Source organism: Scardinius erythrophthalmus, assembly GCF_964197995.2.
Source record: "Scardinius erythrophthalmus genome assembly, chromosome: 9".
Lineage (NCBI taxonomy): Eukaryota > Metazoa > Chordata > Actinopteri > Cypriniformes > Leuciscidae > Scardinius > Scardinius erythrophthalmus.
Genome location: NC_138229.1, coordinates 28544718 through 28567291, shown reverse-complemented (window position 1 = coordinate 28567291; position 22574 = coordinate 28544718). Strand labels below are relative to the sequence as shown.

The following is a 22574-nucleotide window of genomic DNA, read 5'->3' as shown; positions in this document are numbered from 1 at the left end:
CTGAGTTTCTTCACTTTCTTCACATCATGCCTGCCAAGCCTGAATTTCTTCACATTATACCTGCTGAGCCTAAATTTCTTCACGTCACGCCTGCCGAGCCTGAGTTTCTTCATGTCATGCCTGCCAAGCCTGAGTTTCTTCACTTTCTTCACATCATGCCTGCCAAGTCTGAGTTTTTTCACATCATGCCTGTCAAGCCTGAGTTTCTTCACTTTATGCCTGCTAAGCCAAAATTTCTTCACGTCATGCCTGCCAAACCTGAGATTCTTCATGTCATGCCTGCCGAGCCTGAGTTTCTTCACGTCATGCCTGCCAAACCTGAGTTTCTTCACGTCATGCCTGCCAAGCCTGAGTTTCTTCACTTTCTTCACGTCATGCCTGCCAAGCCTGAGTTTCTTCACATTATACCTTCCGAGCCTGAGTTTCTTCATGTCATGCCTGCCGAGCCTGAGTTTCTTCATGTCATGCCTGCCAAGCCTGAGTTTCTTTACTTTCTTCACATCATGCCTGCCAAGCCTGGGTTTCTTCAAATCATGCCTGTCGAGCCTGAGTTTCTTCATGTTATGACGGACAAGCCTGAGTTTCTTTACGTCATGCCTGCCGAGGCTGAGTTTCTTCATGTCATGCCTGCCGAGCCTGAGTTTCTTCACGTCATGCCTGCCGAGCCTGAGTTTCTTCACGTCATGACTGACAAGCCTGAGTTTCTTCACGTCATGACTGACAAGCCTGAGTTTCTTCACGTCATGACTGCCGAGCCTGAGTTTCTTCACATCATGCCTGCCAAGCCTGAGTTTCTTCATGTCATGCCTGTCGAGCCTGAGTTTCTTCATGTCATGCCTGCCAAGCCTGAGTTTCTTCACTTTCTTCACATCATGCCTGCCAAGCCTGAGTTTCTTCAAATCATGCCTGTCGAGCCTGAGTTTCTTCATGTTATGACGGACAAGCCTGAGTTTCTTTACGTCATGCCTGCCGAGGCTGAGTTTCTTCATGTCATGCCTGCCGAGCCTGAGTTTCTTCACGTCATGACTGACAAGCCTGAGTTTCTTCACGTCATGACTGACAAGCCTGAGTTTCTTCACGTCATGACTGCCGAGCCTGAGTTTCTTCACATCATGCCTGCCAAGCCTGAGTTTCTTCACGTTATGCCTGCTGAGCCTAAATTTCTTCAAGTCAGGCCTGCCAAGCCTGAGTTTCTTCAAATCATGCCTGCCGAGCTTAAGTTTCTTCACGTCATGACGGACAAGCCTGAGTTTCTTCACGTCATGCCTTCCGAGCCTGAGTTTCTTCACGTCATGCCTACCAAGCCAGAGTTTCTTCAACTCATACCTGCCAAGCCTGAGTTTCTTCACATCATGCCTTCCGAGCTAGAGACTCTTCATGTCATGACTGCCAAGCCTGAGTTTCTTCACGTCATGCCTGCCGAGCCTGAGTTTCTTTATGTCATGCCTGCCGAGCCTGAGTTTCTTCACGTCATGACTGACAAGCCTGAGTTTCTTCACGTCATGCCTTCCGAGCCTGAGTTTCTTCACGTCATGACTGACAAGCCTGAGTTTCTTCACTTTCTTCACGTCATGCCTGCCGAGCCTGAGTTTTTTCACATCATGCCTGCCAAGCCTGAGTTTCTTCACTTTATGCCTGCTAAGCCTAAATTTCTTCACGTCATGCCTGCCAAACCTGAGTTTTTTCACATCATGCCTGCCAAGCCTGAGTTTCTTCACTTTATGCCTGCTAAGCCTAAATTTCTTCACGTCATGCCTGCCAAACCTGAGTTTCTTCACTTTCTTCACGTCATGCCTGCCAAGCCTGAGTTTCTTCACATCATGCCTGCCAAGCCTGAGTTTCTTCACGTTATGCCTGCTGAGCCTAAATTTCTTCACGTCATGCCTGCCAAGCCTGAGTTTCTTCACGTTATGCCTGCTGAGCCTAAATTTCTTCACGTCATGCCTGCCGAGCCTGAGTTTCTTAACGTCATGACTGACAAGCCTGAGTTTCTTCACGTCATGACTGACAAGCCTGAGCTTCTTCACATCATGACTGCCAAACCTGAGTTTCTTCACGTCATGCCTGCCAAACCTGAGTTTCATCACATCATGCCTGCCAAGCCTGAGTTTCTTCACTTTCTTCATGTCATGCCTGCCAAGCCTGAGTTTCTTCACATCATGCCTGCCAAGCCTGAGTTTCTTCACGTTATGCCTGCTGAGCCTAAATTTCTTCAAGTCAGGCCTGCCAAGCCTGAGTTTCTTCAAATCATGCCTGCCGAGCTTGAGTTTCTTCACGTCATGCCTGCCAAGCCTGAGTTTCTTCACATCATGCCTGCCAAGCCTGAGTTTCTTCACGTTATGCCTGCTGAGCTTAAATGTCTTCACGTCATGCCTGCGAACCTGAGTTTCTTAACGTCATGACTGACAAGCCTGAGTTTCTTCACGTCATGACTAACAAGCCTGAGCTTCTTCACGTCATGACTAACAAGCCTGAGCTTCTTCACGTCATGACTGCCAAACCTGATTTTCTTCACGTCATGCCTGCCGAGCCTGAGTTTCTTCACGTCATGCCTGCCGAGCCTGAGTTTCTTCACGTCATGACTGACAAGCCTGAGTTTCTTCACATCATGACTGACAAGCCTGAGTTTCTTCACGTCATGACTGCCGAGCCTGAGTTTCTTCACATCATGCCTGCCAAGCCTGAGTTTCTTCACGTTATGCCTGCTGAGCCTAAATTTATTCAAGTCAGGCCTGCCAAGCCTGAGTTTCTTCAATTCATGCCTGCCGAGCTTGAGTTTCTTCACGTCATGACAGACAAGCCTGAGTTTCTTTACGTCATGCCTGCCAAGCCTGAGTTTCTTCATGTCATGCCTGCCGAGCCTGAGTTTCTTCACGTCATGCCTGCCGAGCCTGAGTTTCTTCACGTCATTACTGACAAGCCTGAGCTTCTTCACGTCATGACTGCCAAGCCTGAGTTTCTTCACGTCATTTCTGCCAAACCTGAGTTTCTTCACGTCATGCCTGCCGAGCCTGAGTTTCTTCACTTTCTTCACGTCATGCCTGCCAAGCCTGAGTTTCTTCACTTTCTTCACGTCATGCCTGCCAAGCCTGAGTTTCTTCACTTTCTTCACGTCATGCCTGCCAAGTCTGACTTTTTTCACATCATGCCTGCCAAGCCTGAGTTTCTTCACTTTATGCCTGCTAAGCCTAAATTTCTTCACGTAATGCCTGCCAAGCCTGAGTTTCTTCACATTATGCCTTCCGAGCCTGAGTTTCTTCACGTCATGCCTGCCAAGCCTGAGTTTCTTCACTTTCTTCACGTCATGCCTGCAAAGTCTGACTTTTTTCACATCATGCCTGCCAAGCCTGAGTTTCTTCACTTTATGCCTGCTAAGCCTAAATTTCTTCACGTCATGCCTGCCAAGCCTGAGTTTCTTCACATTGTGCCTTCCGAGCCTGAGTTTCTTCATGTCATGCCTGCCGAGCCTGAGTTTCTTCATGTCATGCCTGCCAAGCCTGAGTTTCTTCACTTTCTTCACATCATGCCTGCCAAGCCTGAGTTTCTTCAAATCATGCCTGCTGAGCCTGAGTTTCTTCATGTTATGACGGACAAGCCTGAGTTTCTTTACGTCATGCCTGCCGAGCCTGAGTTTCTTCATGTCATGCCTGCCGAGCCTGAGTTTCTTCACGTCATGCCTGCCAAGCCTGAGTTTCTTCACTTTCTTCACGTCATGCCTGCAAAGTCTGACTTTTTTCACATCATGCCTGCCAAGCCTGAGTTTCTTCACTTTATGCCTGCTAAGCCTAAATTTCTTCACGTCATGCCTGCCAAGCCTGAGTTTCTTCACATTGTGCCTTCCGAGCCTGAGTTTCTTCATGTCATGCCTGCCGAGCCTGAGTTTCTTCATGTCATGCCTGCCAAGCCTGAGTTTCTTCACTTTCTTCACATCATGCCTGCCAAGCCTGAGTTTCTTCAAATCATGCCTGCCGAGCCTGAGTTTCTTCATGTTATGACGGACAAGCCTGAGTTTCTTTACGTCATGACTGCCGAGCCTGAGTTTCTTCACGTCATGCCTGCCGAGCCTGAGTTTCTTCACGTCATGACTGACAAGCCTGAGTTTCTTCACGTCATGACTGACAAGCCTGAGTTTCTTCACGTCATGACTGCCGAGCCTGAGTTTCTTCACATCATGCCTGCCAAGCCTGAGTTTCTTCACGTTATGCCTGCTGAGCCTAAATTTCTTCAAGTCAGGCCTGCCAAGCCTGAGTTTCTTCAAATCATGCCTGCCGAGCTTGAGTTTCTTCACGTATGACGGACAAGCCTGAGTTTCTTTACGTCATGCCTGCCGAGCCTGAGTTTCTTCACGTCATGCCTGCCGAGCCTGAGTTTCTTCACGTCATGACTGACAAGCCTGAGCTTCTTCACGTCCTGACTGCCAAACCTGAGTTTCTTCACGTCATTTTGCCAAACCTGAGTTTCTTCACGTCATGCCTGCCGAGCCTGAGTTTCTTCACTTTCTTCACGTCATGCCTGCCAAGCCTGAGTTTCTTCACTTTCTTCACGTCATGCCTGCCAAGCCTGAGTTTCTTCACGTCATGCCTGCCAAGTCTGAGTTTTTTCACATCATGCCTGCCAAGCCTGAGTTTCTTCACTTTCTTCACGTCATGCCTGCCAAGCCTAAGTTTCTTCACATCATGCCTGCCAAGCCTGAGTTTCTTCACGTTATGCCTGCTGAGCCTAAATTTCTTCACGTCATACCTGCCGAGCCTTGGTTTCTTCACGTCATGACGGACAAGCCTGAGTTTCTTTACGTCATGCCTGCCGACCCTGAGTTTCTTCGTGTCATGCCTGCCGAGCCTGAGTTTCTTCACGTCATGCCTGCCGAGCCTGAGTTTCTTCATGTCATGCCTGCCGAGCCTGAGTTTCTACACGTCATGCCTGCCGAGCCTGAATTTCTTGAAGTCATGGCCGCAACGCCAGAGTCAGCTCCTGAGAGTGCAGTGCTGACCATTATGGCCATGGCCATTTTGTGTGTGTGGGCCGCACACACGTTGTCTCCAGCCCCTGACCAAAGTCTAGAGATGGCTCCAGCCCCCGAGTCCATTCCAGTCCCAGAGCCAGCCCATGAGCCCCCTTCAGAGTCCTCTCCAATGAGACCGCTCCAGACTCTGCTATAGCCCCTGAGCGTAATTCCCCCCAAGAAAATTAGCCCCTTGTTAAGACCATGGAGGCTGTACCTCTCTGGTCCCCTGAACTGCCCTGGCTTCCTGAACTGCTGCTTGGATGTGTCCTAGCCTGCCAACATCGCCCATGCTCCACGGTCCAAGTCCTGTCCCCCTTTATGGGCCTGGCCCGCCATCCCTACCCCAAGACCGCCCTCCTGGACTCTCTTGTTTTGTTTTGTTTTTTTTGTTGGGTGTCAAGAACCGCCCAAAGAGGGGGGATCTGTAATGTATAGTTTTGTTTTTGGTTCATGTTTCATGTTACAGTCCTGTTTCCTGTCTTGTCATTTGCCCTCATTTGATCCTGCCATGTGCTTCCCTACTAGTCTCATGTTGCCATTGGTTAATTGTCTTTATTATGTTCACATGTGCGTCTTGTTTAGTCACTAGTCCTTGTGTATTTAAGCCCTTATTTTTGCCATGCGTCTTTGTCTAGTATTGTCCCTGTAAATGCTTTGTGGTGAGTTGTTTCTACGTTTATGTTAATGATCATGCCAAGTCAAGTCTTTGTTTTGAATTTTGCTCACGTTTGGATATAAATAAACTGCACTCGGGTTCGTCTGCAACTCTGCTCCAGTGTAAAATAAAATAGTTTAATATACATATACAGTATATGCCTATAGAAAACATTCTTTTATTAAAACATTGTCCAAGATATTTACATCAGGCTATACTGATTGTTGACCAAACCTACATTCTTTATTGAACTGATGAGATTATATAAAAAAAACAACAACATTTTTTCATACAATAGGAATGAAACAAATGTGCGTAGGCTGATACAAACATTTATGAGCAGAATCCTTTGAATTAAGACAAGAAAGTCTTTGTTAATTGTGTCCCTGCAGGATCAACCTACTCGCTGCTTGAGCAGTGCTTTGACCAGAATACTAATATTTTCAGCATATTCTTGTTTCCTTGTAAAGTATATATAAATAATAATAATAATAATAATAATATATATATATATATATATATATATATATATATAAGTATATATATAATAATAATAAATATAGTAGGTCTAACAGCAGATCATCAAATATTTTTATATTAGTCTAAATTTATCAAAACATTATCAGATACATTGCAAATAGTCATTAATTGCTAAATTAAGTAGATACAGAGGCATGCATGAGATCTCTTTGTGAATATTAGGAAATAGTTCTAGGCAATTTATAATCTGGATATAAATATAAAAAGCGTGCTTTCAGAATTACCCCTTTCAAGCATAGAGGTCACTACAGTGGACAGCTATTCAAAAAGCATTTTCTTGCATATGCATGGGTTTTGATGGCATAGTTGCACATGTACTGTGATTACGTGCACATTACTTGGAATGCATTACTGTACTCGTACATCAAAAAGTAATCTGATTCCATTATGCATGTTACTTGTAATCCGTTACCCCCAACACTGGTCATTTCAGATGAGATTGAAAAACACCTGATCACTATTTTTTTTCCACAGTCTGAAAACATCAATAGATCAAGAGAGGAGAGCTATGGTAGAAATGAGTTTGGGTAAATCAACGTACTCTGGTAAAACTGGATGGAGCGTCAGTGTTATCTACATAGGCAGAGTTGGATTTCCTGAGAGTTGTACCTTCACTGGTTGTAGAGATCTTTGATGGAATCACGTCCTCATGTTCTGATATCAAAGAAACGTGAAGTTCACCTGAATGAATTTCTTTGTCTGCTGGTTGAATGGGAACAAACTCAATTGCATTTATATTTTTGTATATACTTTATAGCCTAGCTTTCACATGATTTTATAGAATTGTATTAACTGGTTTGTTAAATACACACAATATTGCTGTGTTATTACTTCTTTAAGTAATAGAGTATCTCTTCAATTAAACCAAAAACACATGTCCACTCAAGTGTACATCTGAAAATCTCTGTGAAATAATGTGTACAATTTCTTTTTGTAAATCTTGTTTTTCGTGCCCTAAACACAGGGGGATCCTGACAGAGGTTGGCATATTGATGCATGAAAGGGTTAATACAGGCATGTTACGTAGAATTTGTAGCCGTTCTGATGATTCTAACCGATGAAGTAAGACCAGAGGTGGAAAGTAACGAATTACATTTACTCGCGTTACTGTAATTGAGTAGTTTTTTTGTGTATTTCTACTTTTTTAAGTAGTTTTTAAAATCTGTAATTTTACTTTTACTTAAGTATGTTTTGTTTAAAGTATTGTAATTCGCTACATTTTAAAACATATCCGTTACTGAGTAAAAAAAAAAAAAAAAAAAAAACACATTATTAAAAAAATGAACTAGCCTACTATGGGTAAAACAGCGCGCGCGCTCGTGCTCAGCATTGATTGATTGAAGGGCGGGAGAACAGACACGCAAAAACCACAAAAAATATGGAGACGGACAACACAGATTCTTTACACACACACGTGAGGCAAACCCCTGGTAAGTATGGGGATACTTTGGATATAGAAAAACGAACGCGTGGTTGTCCTCGAGGCTCGAGCATAGCCTATTCATTTTGCAAAAATTGTGGACGCAAATTGGCTGCAAAAGAAGGAAACACATAGAACGTGTTCGGGAACACCATCCCTCCGTGCAGATTAAGATATGTCCCGTAACCGTTTATAAGTTAAGGCCGAATGATTTCTGTGATGCAGAGGGAATCCCGGAGTTTCATTATCATGAAAATGGAATTTAGCCTACAGTAACGCAGACGTCACGTAAAACACATGAAAGTAAAGCTGTACAATAAATAAATCAAATTGCGACATGGTCTGTAGTCTATATATTAAAGCACAAGAGACTGCTATATAAATGTATAATCTGCGTGTCTGTGTGAATCAGTGCGAATGAGACGAGCCGTTTCGTCTACTACATACTCAAGTACGCGACGTGCTAAGTGTTTTCAGCATCTCACAAACAATATGAGAACATGAAAACATTAACATCTCCAGAGCTGCTCTGAGAGAATGACCTTTGAGAAAAACCTTGTCAAATAGCCTACACTCTGAAACAGGACTTCATTACAACCCATCAAAATTTTGGTTTAACTACGAAGAAATGATGACATAGCCTAACTGTTGTGGGCCTACAATAGAATGTACTTCTCATAATAATATTAACAACAACAATAATAATACAGATTATTTAAACATTATTTAAGGATTTTTGTCCATGGTTTAATTGAGTAAATCTGTTTTGCAGCACTTTGCCAAAAAATAAAAGGATAAAAAAATGTGTTAAACTTTTATTTGATTACCACCGTTTTGGATAATATATTTGTTTTAAATCATAAAAACAAAAAGGATTTTTCTGAATTAAATACATTTCATAGAAGTATATTGTTTTTAAACATTTTAATAAATTATTAATGATAAAAAATAAGTTGTTAAATGAGTAGTTAAAATGAAAATGAAAATTACCCCATGATTTATCAGCCCTGAAATCATCCTAGGTGTAGGCTATATTTCTTTCAGACGAATACAATCGGAGTTATATTATTAATAAACACTCTGATGCTTCTGAGCTTTATAATGGCAGTGGATTGCAACCATCAGTTTAAAGCTCAAAAAAGTACACCATACGCAGTCTACTTACACCTTAAACGCAACTTATGCAACTCATGACGTCAGAAGTAGTGTAGTGCGTCCTGGCGTAGCGTAAATATCAGCAGTACGTCGCATTACTCGCATAAGTTGCGCTTTAGATTTAAGTCGAATACATATGTTCGTTTGGCCGGAAGCTAGTTATTTTACTTTAGAAAGTTTTAAATATGAATATCTTTCTTCACAAACTCAACGTTTTGTTTCAGAAGGCCTTTATTAACCCCCCGTTGCCGTGTGGAGCACTTTTATGATGGATGGATGCACTTTTATGATGGATAGATGCACTTTTATGAGCTTCAAACTGATGGTTGCAATCCACACCCCCGCTGTTAAAAAAGTAACTCAGTTACTTTTACTCTGAGTACATTTTAAATGAGCTACTTTTTACTTTTACTTGAGTAGATTTTTCGACCGGTACTTTTACTTGTACTTAAGTAAAAACAAATTGTAGTAATAGTACTTTTACTTGAGTAGAATATTTTATTACTCTTTCCACCTCTGAGTAAGACAGATACTCTTATTTCATGCGAGCTGATGCCACCATGGCTGATGCATGCGGTAGTTTTCATCAAACATCTCTGCTCTACTCTATAAACATAATGTCTAGAACTGTGTTGGTCCATCCATGACCTGTTCTCTGACATTGACAGCATTTATCCTCATCACGCTAGTGTCCGCCTTGAACTCATTGTACTACGGCCAAAGAGTATAGAAGTAACAAGAGGCGAAACTCCGTTGCAGTTTTGACAACAGCCACTAGGTGGCGCTTCGGTAGCGCGGCCGCCATTTTGGACTGAACCAACGGCTTTACTGGTAGCACAACTACTGTACAGCATTAACATTATGTCTGAAAATAATTGCAAACAAAGAAAACAGTGTTCTGCCATCAACTGCAACAACTACCAGTGTACAACCAATCAACTAGCATTTCATAGATTCCCCAAAGATCCAGAGAGGTAAAGTAGAAAAGGTTTTATTAACTTTAAAGTGAGCTAACGTCAACGATAACAGGTAATGTAACGTTAATGTAAGCTATCCCATAACCGCAGTAACAGTTTGCTAACGTTATGTATTTGGTCGAAATTGTCAAGACTCGAAATGGGCTTTTTAAATCGCATACTTTCAGAGATATATGAACACCTAACCTGGCAAATGACCGCTTTATTAATTCATTGTTATCACTAAATTAACCCTTTAACTGTCACCTTTTTTTCGCTTAAACATGAAAATCACTATCCAAACTTAAATGGTTGTAACGTTAGTATGGTTGTAACGTTAATACTATGGTTGGTCTTGTTTTAATTTGTCAGATTATTGTTGAAGTGAAATAAATTATGAAAGTGAAACAGAAAAAAGTTATATAAGTTTGAGTTTATTAAAATGTACAAATTTTAAAATATAATTATTTATATTTTATATTATATATATATATATATATATATATATATATATTACAAAATATATTTTACTCTAGAACTGCAAGAAAATGAAAGCAAAAAATCTGAACAAGTTGTGTTCCACATTTTAGGTTGATATGTTGATATCTCGCTCCCTCACCCTTTCTGCCGTGTGCTCTAACGTTACACGGTTTGGAGCTGCGCGCTCTTGCTCGCTCGCTCTAGATTCCGGGTGATTTTAGCTAATTTGCGGGCATCAGGGAGCCGCTATAAATATGCGGGAGACTCCCGGATCTTCCGGGAGACATGGGATGTCTGCTCTAGAGATATTAAAAACTAGAAACTACTTTTTAGTTAATTTAACCGCTTTTGAATTTGAACCGGTATAGTTCAATCCTATGACAGCGGTGTTGCGTTCAGTCCAAGATGGCGGAGCTGCAGCTCTGCGCATGGGTGAGTTTGTTGCAATGGAACGTTCTATTGAGTTTCGCCTCTTGTTACTTCTATACTCTTTGCTACGGCGAAGACTTGGCTCATAAATATTAACTAGGTATGTTGTTATTGGGCGCTTCAGTGAGGTTACTAAGCAACGTCACTTTACTATTTTAATATTCATGACCTTTTTTTAAAGCAAGAATATAGTATAATTATTTACACAATTATAAACTAAAATAATAATATAGACGCCTTTTGTATTTTTGATTAAACAAACGGACATGCAAAATGTTAGTTGCGTTGTCGCAGGCCGTACGCATGCGCGCTGTCAACGCTGTCAGCTGACTTCCTGGCCGAGGGAGGGATTGCTGCTAGTGTCCCGCTAATCCTTTAGATCCAAAAAAAAATACCACGGTCGTAGAGGGAACGGTCCATTCCGCGCCTATTCGTGCGGACATTAAGTAGGTATGGTCACATTTTTTAACTGAACATACCCAAGGACAGAAAGTGTTTGTATTTTAGCCTGGATGAATGGTTTGTATCATCGAAGTGTTCCGCGAAATTTCGATACAGGTCTCGAGGGAAGGAACAGAGCAGTTCACCAGCTCCCTTACTATTGATGACTCTTGGTGCATTTTAAATAATTAATATTAGGTACGAAATGAAGGACGCGCGGTTAATGATTTCAAAACACGAACATTTAATGGAACATGCCTCTCAGTTGGCAGACATCTTGTAGTAATTACGCCGCGATTAACCACACAGGACGGACACTTCCTGTTCAGCGCCTGTACATTGAGTGAATACCAACATCATTTGCCGTTACAATGTTTGTCGAACAAACACTTACATTTACACAATATCGCGTTTTGTGATTGAAAACCGGGTGATTTTTGTCTATTGACATGCGCCGACAGATATAGGCTACTCATTCAGTTTTCAGTATATTGTTATTAGGGTCAATGACATGACGTGCATATTTTAGTGCAAGTGCATTATTTCCTTTTAAAATTAGGCTATTTGATACATTTATGACATCACTTTATTCTATAAAACCTATTTAGTTTGAATTAATTTATTTAATACATATTATTGTATGTTGTGTTCTCTTTAAACCCCCACAATGTCAGGTTGTGCAACCGCCCGAACAAATTGGTTTCTTAATATTAAAAACTAAATACTGAGGCATCATTTTAGGTTTGAACCCTTTCGTATAAACACATTTTTATAAATATCAGTAGTTTTAAAGCTGCTGAGATAATTGAAAAACCTTTGTCCTGTAATTTATATATAATGTATATATTATCAAATGTCAGGGTGGCACAACTGCAAACATGGCTCTTTTATTATGAATTGATGATGTAATAACAGTAAACATGATAATGCATCACCCAGAGGAGCCCAACTGATCCTTGTGACAGAGTGAAAAGATTTCTAGATCTCTAAAATACTGGTAAAAACTGATAATTTCAAGTATGGGTAGGTTGGTACACTTTTCATGTCATACAGTAGATACAACTATTTGGTTGGACCGCCTGACATAAAACCATTAAAAAAAATTAAACACTTTGAAAAGGTATTTAACAACTGAAACTTGTTTAAACGCATTGCTCATGACTCAAAAATATGCATTGCATCAGTTTTGAATAAATAAATAAAAAACTTTTTTGAAGCTTTATCGGTCAGTGACCAAATATGTGCTTTTAACTTGGGTGATTTCTTTTATAGTCAGTAAGTCGTTTTATCTCCTATACTATATTATTTGGTTTGTCACAGAAGCACAAACTGTTGAGAGTAAACCATCCTGGCTGCTTTATCTAGTCTCTCTTGTAGGGCTGAATGCCTCTCATATCTTATCAAGGTCCCACAGAGCTCTTCTATCTACCAGTCAGTGAGCTTCATGTTCATTTTCATTGTCCTGTGAATTATAGAAGTGACAGCCCACCATGGAATGTGAGGTCTGAGGGACAGCCACCATGATTGGAGGACTGTTCATCTATAACCATAAAGGGGAGGTGCTGATCTCCCGCGTCTACCGCGATGATATAGGGTGAGTGAGTTCATCATGGGTGGAAAATGCTCTTAAAACAGCTTCTGAAATATGACATGGAAATATACTTTATTGTCCCTGATAGGGAAATTTGTAATGGACTCCATAGCCAGCATTTCACCAAAACCTGATACATTAAAAAAACATTACACAAAATATTCATACACATACAAATAAATAGACTTCACTAACTCATGTTCAACAGTCTAATTGATACCGGTACAAAAGAGATTTTAAACCTGTTCTGTACCTTCTTTCAGACGGTAAGAGTTCATAAGAGGGGTAGAGTACAGTACATGAGATGGGTCACTTAACATAATTTTAGCCTCATTTAATGTGCGTTGCTTATACAGAGTCTGAATACTTGGATAGTCTTTCAGTCCAATCATTTTCATCGAAGTTCGAACAATATATAGTATATTTTGATTTTATTCTGATTTCAGGGACTATATCGAGTATGTTAGAGAAAATGCAGGTCGATAGTTTTCTAGGTTTTTTCTAAACCATCTGGGGACAGGCCAGTAAACAGCCATCCAGAAAACACAACAACCACTAAAAACTGCATAGAACACATAGCAACACAGACAAACACCTAATCTATATCTATTTTTGCTATTAGAAATATTAGAATACATTTTTTTGTTGGTTGGTGTTAAAAAAATACTGGTCTTATTTTCATCATGCGTGCTCAGCAGAGTTTAAACTCCATACCATTGGGGTCATCCTGTTAGGGAAGAGGAAAGATGACAGGATGTTCAAAAACAGGAAATATTGCCCCATTCCATCATCTTGACAAGCTAAATTTCATTTTTCATTTAAACCATAAATGGGGAAGCTTTTTTTTTTTTTGGCTCTCCATAGAACCCCGGATCAAATGTTCTCATAAAGATTTCATTTGGTGTGTGTTTGCATTACTGTTGTCCATTTACACATGCAGCCCATCTTTGTCTTTCTCCTTTTTCCTTGTCATTATTCCCCTCATGCTCTTTGTCCTTTGTACTGTTTTTCTCCATGTTCATTGTGGCTACTGTAGCACTAGGTAAGCGATCCTACTACAACCAATGACCAGGCATGTTTTTTTTTTTTTTTTTTAGATCCCAACAACAACCAACCAATCACTCTGACGCATGTCACCAGTGAACCCAATCTAGGGTTGGGCAATATAGCTAAAACATGCCTTCTAAGCCTTGATACGTCTCAACCTTTTTGTTATTGCATCCATCCGTTCGTCTGTCTGTCTAATAGAATATAACCATTAAAAAATAATAGACTTCCTTGTACATTTTACCTTGAAGTAGTGTTTTCAACTGATATATTTAAACAATTCAAAAATACTGATTTGTATAAATTAAGGAAACTAAAAAAAAAACTAAAAAAAAAACATTGACATGTTCTCAAACAATATTCTCACAAGTTATAGCACTAGTAGTGGGCATGAAACCTTCCTACTTAAATGGTGTTTGGAAAACTTGGGTTTATGGCCAAAAAGAAAATCTTGTAAAACTGTGAAATAACCATTTGTTTGTTAATCATCTATACCAGGGATGTCCAATCCTGCTCCTGGAGGGCCACTGTCCTGCAGAGTTTAGCTCCAATCCCAATTACACAAACCTGAACCAGATAATCAAGGTCTTACTAGGCATTCTAGAAACTTCCAGGTGGGTGTGTTGAGGCAGGCTAGAGCTAAACTCTGCAGGACAATGGCCCTCCAGGACTGAGTTTGGACACCCCTGATCTATACCATTATAAATATTAGATATATATATATATCATGTATTGCCCAGCTCTACTTCAAGCATGTCACCTGACATACTTCAGTCACTCGAATATTGTGAGGATATGTAATTGCACCAGCAGCAGGTTTACCATAATGCCCTTTTCTTTTGACTGCACTCAGGCATGAGATGACACAATGTTGGTCATTTTTTAGGTTTGTGTATGTTGGATATTTTGACAGATTATGCGCCTTTCTGATGAAAATGTTTGTCTATACATGAAACTAGAGACATGCACGGGACGGATTTTTCAGTCCTGTTCCTGCCTGCTCCTGCAGGATTCTGTCCCATTCCCGCAAAAATATGTTACCTTCTCCCTCTCCCACCGGCACCTTTCATGGTTTGTCCCCCTTCCGCACGCAAAAGCTTATATAAAAGTATAAAAAAAAATTAAAAATTCTGTATGTCCATGAAATTATTGTGTCGCCTAGCCACAACCTACACATCCCAGCATAAATGCTCCTAAAAAATTATTTATCAAAGCATCAAGATTCACAAACCACTGTTAATTTCACATAAAAGCAAGCATAGGCTACTGCGTGCATGGTTTGGCATGTCAGAATGTGCGCAAAGTGCGCTCCGCTAATAATCCCTAAAAGCTGACATCTCAGTTCATCGCGATCTGACAAAGCTCCGTTATTATCAATGACACTGACTGCACAATGAATCTTTCATAATATCTACACTTAGTTTGTTATAATCAGAGGATTCACCAGCATGCAGAATTCAGCACTGAACAAAAACTCAGACGTTTTGAGCGGTGAGTGGATTCTATCTTAAATGCATCTGATTGGCCATTGCGTTCAAGAAATCAACACACATACCTGTGATTGGCTACATTGCACAACGCTGCAATAGAAACTCTGCCTATGCTTGTACCTGTAAATTGTTTTTATTTTATTTTAGTTGTCCTTGTTGCTTTTGTGCAATAGATGAATAACAGTTTGTTTTTAGATGTTTTTTAAGATATTTCTATTTTGTGGGAGTCACGCAAATCGTTTTATTCTCCACCAACCCTCGCACACACACGAGTACCTAACCACCCGGGTCTCTACGTGAAACAACCTTACACTTTCATTCATTTTGGCCTTTATTTTTTTTAATCAGGTACAGCAGATGATTTTAAAAAGAAATGAAATCGCAAAGACAAAAAGGAAATTTCATTTTATTGGACGGTATAGTTCTCTTCAAAAGACGTTCACTTTTGTTTGTTTTAGACAGGCAAGAGCTCTTTTGTCTACGGGACCTTTTAACGTATCTTGAGGTTCATGAAGGTTCGGGTCAACAGAGAACAGTCAAGTCTTTAATGCCTTGTTCGCAGATAAAAGGAGTGCTTGTCTTAAAGGGTTTACGGGCAGATGGTGACCATGTGCTCACTCTTCCTGCCCAACTCCATTATCTCTACCTTGACCTCACGTCCTAATCCTCCTCCACAGGCGCAACGCTGTGGACGCGTTCCGCGTGAACGTGATCCACGCCCGTCAGCAGGTGCGCTCTCCTGTCACCAACATCGCCCGCACCAGCTTCTTCCACGTCAAACGCTCCAACATCTGGCTGGCTGCGGTCACCAAGCAGAATGTCAACGCTGCAATGGTGTTCGAGTTCCTCTACAAGATGTGTGACGTCATGACGGCCTACTTTGGGAAGATCAGTGAGGAGAATATCAAGAACAACTTCGTGCTTATCTACGAGTTGCTGGATGGTAAGGCTGGTTCAGAAACATAGGAGTAATTTCCTGACACTGTTCTCTCAGTTATATCCGATCCTGCATGTGCCTGTGTTAACCGCATTACCTCAAACCAAACTCGCCCTCCTCTAAATGGCATGCTTTCCTGGCAGTCATCCACTGTTGGCGGTTAGGTGCATCTTAAACCATGAGCTGTCCAGAAAACATTGTCCTCCAGCTGAAATAATAAAAGGTTACCTAAATGAAACGAACGGAGACAAAGTCTGTTTAAAACAGTTTTTGGAGCATTGAGTGGTTCATAACAGAAAAATGATTCATTTATGTCTTTGTGTGTGTGTGCAGAGATCCTGGACTTTGGATACCCACAGAACTCAGAGACAGGAGCACTGAAGACTTTTATTACCCAGCAGGGTATCAAAGGCCAGGCAAGAAGAGGCTCTTTTAGTAGTTTCTTATTTTTGATGTTCATATGAATTTTCTATTTTTAAACACCAATGTGACTCCAGAATTGAGATTGGGAACCTCCCTTTCTGGATGTCCTCTAAGTCGGGCCAGTAGATCGAATTTCTGCATGTCTTTCCAACATTTTCACTGTTCCTAGCACAACATATAAGTAAATATGCATGTACATGATACATAATCACCTTTTTTAATGTAGAAGTGGGTTTGGCCATTTGTAACTTGAAAGTCAAAATGAAGCAGTCAGTCAAGTTAACATTTACTAAAAAATTATATAACAAACGATAATGATAAATGGTATTAAAAAAAAAAAAAAGGATGTTTTATCTCGTTTGGTGGCGATTTGTGTCAATCTACCCAGTGTCATGTGCTTCGTTATTTTTAGCTGTACAAAATAGCATTTGCAGTTATTTCAAACGGGTATTTCTTATCATATTATTTTAATGTATTGTTGTAATTATAAACACACTGGTTTGTAGCGTAAATCGTTTTACCATTTACTGCGCTTTATTTTTCTAGTTATATTTACATATAAATTTACGCCTAATGAACACAGAAAAAAGCTTACTTCCATTGTTGCAAAACTAGCTCAGTTGAGCAAGTGACAGTTCTATCAACTGTCCTGAAATGCTCTTACGCTGGTCACGCGCCCTGGTTTTTAGCCCCGTCCATGTTATCTATGCAGATTCTAACATAAACCATTTCTTTTTTTTCCCCCTTGCTTTTCTGGACGTGTCTTGACTGCAGCATCAGGTATGGTGTACACTTTTTTTTTTTTTTTTATATATATATATATATATATATATATATTAAGTTTTTCTAAGATTACATACTAGTGGCCCCTAAACGTATTTAAAGCACAATTTAAAATAATCTGTGACCTTCCTAACTGTCTTTGGTGGTGCATTATTGTCCTCAGACTAAGGAGGAGCAGTCTCAGATCACCAGCCAGGTGACTGGTCAGATTGGTTGGCGTCGTGAAGGCATCAAGTACCGTCGCAACGAGCTCTTCCTGGATGTGCTGGAGAGTGTCAACCTGCTCATGTCTCCACAGGGTAAGACCGCATTAACGGAGGTCTCATGACTGTGTGCTTCAGTTATTAGGCCGTGTGTCCACCAAAGCGTTTTTTCCAGAGGCTAGCGTATTTGTCCAATTGTTTTCAATGGGAGCGCCATGATTTTAAAATGCCAGCAGCGTAACGAGGCGCTGAGCTGAGTCTGTTTCACGCTCGACTTGCGGAGTTGAACGTTCAACTTTGGGTAAAACGCAGCGTTCATCATTTTCATCACTGTTTTTACTCAGCCATCCAATCACAGTGGAGGAGGGGCGGGACAAATTCAACAGCGACCAAACGACCGAATTGCTTGTACAACGGCAACAGATGACAGCAACAAGCATCAAGATCAAATACTTTTCATTGCATCAACAATTTTTATATAGAAACAATGCAGAAACAAACTATCTGTGAGATACTAGTATCACTTTTGCGGATATTCCGTATCATAGCAAGCAAAGTGCCCACAGCTAGGTGTTTTCAGCTGGCTAAAAAAGCTTTTGTCGGACACACGGCCTTAGTGTCAAAGCATTCTCACGCTACTGTGTGTCATCCTTGACAGGTCAAGTCCTGAGCGCTCACGTCTCCGGTCGTGTGGTGATGAAGAGCTACCTGAGTGGAATGCCTGAATGCAAGTTTGGCATGAATGACAAAATCGTCATTGACAAACAGGGGAAAGGAGGAACTACTGATGATGCTGGGAAAAGGTTTTTGAAGTGCTTCATGTTCACGCAGTTGTTCTGCTCGTCTGTCTCCTCTCTTTGTTTGCTTTGAAAATTTTGTTTGTCTTTTTATCTGGATTTTGTTTCTCAATCCAGAATTTTTAAAACATGTTTGAACGTAAAGTGTGTGGTTTATTTTGATTTTTGAAGCTGTCTGTTTTTGTTGCGTCTCTCTTTCTCTGTGCTCCCAAAGTGAGTTAGGGGGAAGGTAATTGTATCTTTACATTTCTGTGTTCAGTTTTATGTTAGTTATGTTGTTAATCTACAGAACAAATGAGTGTCTTATTACAAATTCTTTTTTTTTTAGTATGGATGCATAATATATTGGTTAATATATTGGCCAATATTAGCATTTTTCAAAAATTGTTTCAGTCTAATTTGGCCAATATTGTTAAATTCAGGGCTTTTATTATTATTATTATTATTATTATTATATTTCAATTCCATCTAGCTTCTCTTTTTCAATGCCAGGTTACAGAAGAACATTAATGGACATAAATGTTCTGATAATACATTTTACTTTAAGATAACTAATCTTACCATTAATTTTTACATCTAAATTGAAGATTTCATAAAAGAAAAATTAAACAACAAAGCAAAATACACTACCATTCAAAAGTTTGCAGTCGGTTATTTTAAGTCTCTTAATCTTATGCTCACCAATAATGCGTTTATTTGATAAAAATTCAGGAAAAACAGTAATAATATGAACTATTAAAATAGCCGTTTTCAATTTTAAATTATTTTAAAGTGTCATTTATTAGAAACTGTTAAAAGAGGCTTTTTTTTCCTTTCTTTTACCATAAAACCATAATAATTGTGTTCAGGATGAACAATTTAAAAGCATTTATTCGAAATGGACATTTTTTGTGAATAAGTATTAACCCCCCCCTCTCCAAAAATCGTACTGACCCTAAATTTTTGAAGAGTAGTGTAAGTTAAATATTGGTAGATAACATGGTATCGGTTAATGGCCATAATTAAAAATACGAATAAAACTTTCAGTGCATCCCTAGTTTTTATAAGTGTGACATTAAGTGATTTTGATTTATTTTTGTCAGTGATAATTTAATTTTATGTACAGTTTATTCTAGTAGAGCGGTGTCTACTCACTCCTGGAAAGCCACTGTCCTAAAGAGTTTACCTCCAACCTCAATTAAACACAATCGGCCCCTATACCCTCAAATAAGGCACTGTTTTAGGGGGCAGCCATTTGTATTGGTGCTGAAACCATAGTGGACGTTATCGAGTGCACTCATTCAATCAATGGTTATTAAACGGCGAGCACAAACTATACAAAAGCGACAACCCTTCCGGTGCACTTGGTTCCCTAATTCACTCACTCGTTTTCATTCACTCCTTCAAGTGGACAGGTGTTAGTGAATGAGCGTATAGAAGCGATTTCGAACACAGCCGAGGTCTTCCTAGGCATACTGGACACTTCCAGGCAGGTGTGTTGAGGCAAGTTGGGGCTAAACTGTGGGACGGTGGCCCTCCAGGAGCAGGATTGGACGCCCCTGCTCTAGTATTTGCTCCTTTTGCCAAAAATTTTAACGGTGTATATCATCAAACTCTTACCGTCTTGGTTTCTCCAGCAGTGGGAAGCAGTCCATAGCCATCGACGACTGCACTTTCCATCAGTGTGTGCGTCTCAGCAAGTTCGACTCTGAGCGCAGCATCAGCTTCATCCCTCCCGATGGGGAATATGAGCTCATGAGGTTAGTTCAGCTTCAGTCTGTCTTCACACCGAGAGTCTGATTCTGTTTTAACACATCCTCGACCTGTGTGTGCGCAGGTATCGCACCACTAAGGACATTATTCTGCCCTTCCGGGTCATTCCACTGGTCCGAGAGGTTGGACGCACAAAGCTGGAGGTCAAAGTTGTCATCAAATCTAATTTCAAGCCCTCACTCCTGGCACAGAAAATAGAGGTGAGTTAAAAGAGAATATAGAGACTTAACATTGCATGTTCACACGCCTTAGACAGAACATTTCAGTTTGTTTGTAAAAGAGTTTGTCAGATGATGTGAGTGTGTGGTGACTGTTTTGAACAGGTACGCATTCCAACACCTCTGAACACTAGTGGAGTGCAGGTGATCTGTATGAAAGGAAAAGCCAAATACAAGGCCAGCGAGAACGCCATTGTGTGGAAGTAAGTCAGCGTCTTCACGTTTCTCTGCATTCGGTGCTTGTGTGCATATACTCATGTCATCCTGTCTGTCTCTCTGCTCAGGATCAAACGCATGGCAGGAATGAAGGAGTCTCAGATCAGTGCTGAGATTGAGCTGCTGCCCACTAATGATAAGAAGAAGTGGGCCCGTCCACCCATTTCCATGAACTTTGAGGTGAGCGTTGAATTAAGTGAAGTTTCAGTCGGTTTTCTTTTCGGTGTTCAAGAGGTTCTTAACCTTAACTTATTTTATATGAGGTTCGCTGTGCTTTTTATAAAATAACTCTTTAAAGTATCTAATATTTGGACGTTTGGATACAAATTAAAATCCTGACTTAAGTATAGAACTAAAAAATCTATTTACCAACTTGTAAGTCTCAGAAATAAATAAAAATAGCTTATTTTTGGTCAATAAGCTGAGTTACAGGGTTGAATGAAATTCAGAAAGGATTTTTGAATATTTTTATCAGATTTGCGGTGCTTTTTTAACTAATATAACTACAATTTGGACATGTTTGGATACAGTTTAAAATCATTATTTGTGTGATTTAATTTAGCTATTAATATAAACTTTGATTGATTAAAAAATGATCAACTAAAACAATCTATTTATTAACTTATTATATAATAAAAATGTTAGCTAGATTTTATTTTATTTTTTTCAATACGAGTAAGTAACGGTTGAATGAATTGACATTTTAATATTTGTATGATGCTTTTATTGTCAACTTAAATAACCTGACTAAAATTTGGATGTAGTTTGGATACGGTTTAAATCCTTGTTTTTGTTAATTTAGCTATAAACATTAATTAAAAAAATCTATTTACCTACTTATTTCTAATAAATAAAAGACAATATGGCAACACTACAATAAGGTTCCGTTTAGTTAATGCATTAACAACGATAAATACATTTACAGTAGTTATGAATTTTTGTTAATAAAAACAAGTGTATGCTAGCTCAGGTCAATTAAATAATATTTACAGATACAACTTTTGATTTTAATGTGTTAGGAAATGTTGAAATTAACACAAGCTTTTAAGTGTTTTTAATTCTAAGTTCGTGTTAACTAGCGTAGTTAACTTGTGTTAACAAAATGGAACATTATTGTAAAGCGTTCGCTAAAATATTAATTTGGTCTTTTTTCCTCAAGCTCATAAGTAACTGTTAAATAAATTAATATTTGAATATCAGTCACTTGGGGAGGTAGGTACAAACATTATATGTTAAAAACTAGCTACTTTATATTTTCACATATTTCTATTATTTTATAGTTTGTCTGATGTATCCAGTTGTCAACAACTTGTACCCTCTTCATGGCACACATTTCTGTTGCATTTCATCTGTCATTTTCTTGTCTCAGGTTCCGTTTGCACCCTCGGGTTTGAAGGTGCGTTACCTGAAGGTGTTCGAGTCGAAACTGAACTACAGTGACCACGATGTGATTAAATGGGTGCGATACATCGGACGCAGCGGAATCTACGAGACGCGCTGCTAATGAGCTGCTTAGCAGAGGGACCAGCTTTTACTGTCCTATAAATATACTATGTTTCCCTCCTTCCCTCTCAAGATTTGTGGATGAATTAAAAAAGGCTAATTACAAAAATATGCAAAATGTGAAACGTAGTTACCTGTATGTGTTTGTACGAGTGCTGTAATGACCAGGTCCAGTGGAGAGCAGTGAGTGGTGTACTTTAAAGCCTGTGCAGTTAATGTCCGTCTTTCAAAACCCAGCTTCCTGATTCGCTGTAGTCGGTCTTACGGGACCCCTGTCCATTGTCGTTGGTTATACTCCCATTGGTCATACTCTCAGTATCTTATCTATCTCTCTCTGTGACTGTTTAGTTCGGTATAAATATATAATGGAGGAAAAAAAAACATTGTGTTGTGTGTATTTGCAGTTTCATTTTTCTTCATTTCAGCATAAATCACATGTCTATATATTTCATAGTTGTATCATGATGAATGAGGAACACTGTCTGCACAAGTAAATATGTTTAATCTTGGGTGTAAAATAGATGGCAGAAAAA

General features: G+C 39.8%; 1 protein-coding gene across 1 annotated transcript; it reads left to right on the top strand.

Annotated features, from left to right (window-relative positions):
* Window positions 1-10968: 10968 nt before the first annotated feature.
* Window positions 10969-22557, top strand: ap2m1a (adaptor related protein complex 2 subunit mu 1a). Its single transcript, XM_081373986.1, has 11 exons — window positions 10969-11090; window positions 12557-12675; window positions 15887-16152; window positions 16480-16562; window positions 17516-17651; window positions 18214-18358; window positions 19969-20091; window positions 20169-20304; window positions 20428-20525; window positions 20607-20718; window positions 21908-22557. Exons 2-11 carry the CDS (start codon window positions 12602-12604, stop codon window positions 22040-22042), a joined length of 1308 nt encoding a protein of 435 aa, XP_081230112.1. The 5' UTR covers window positions 10969-11090; window positions 12557-12601; the 3' UTR covers window positions 22043-22557.
* Window positions 22558-22574: the final 17 nt, after the last annotated feature.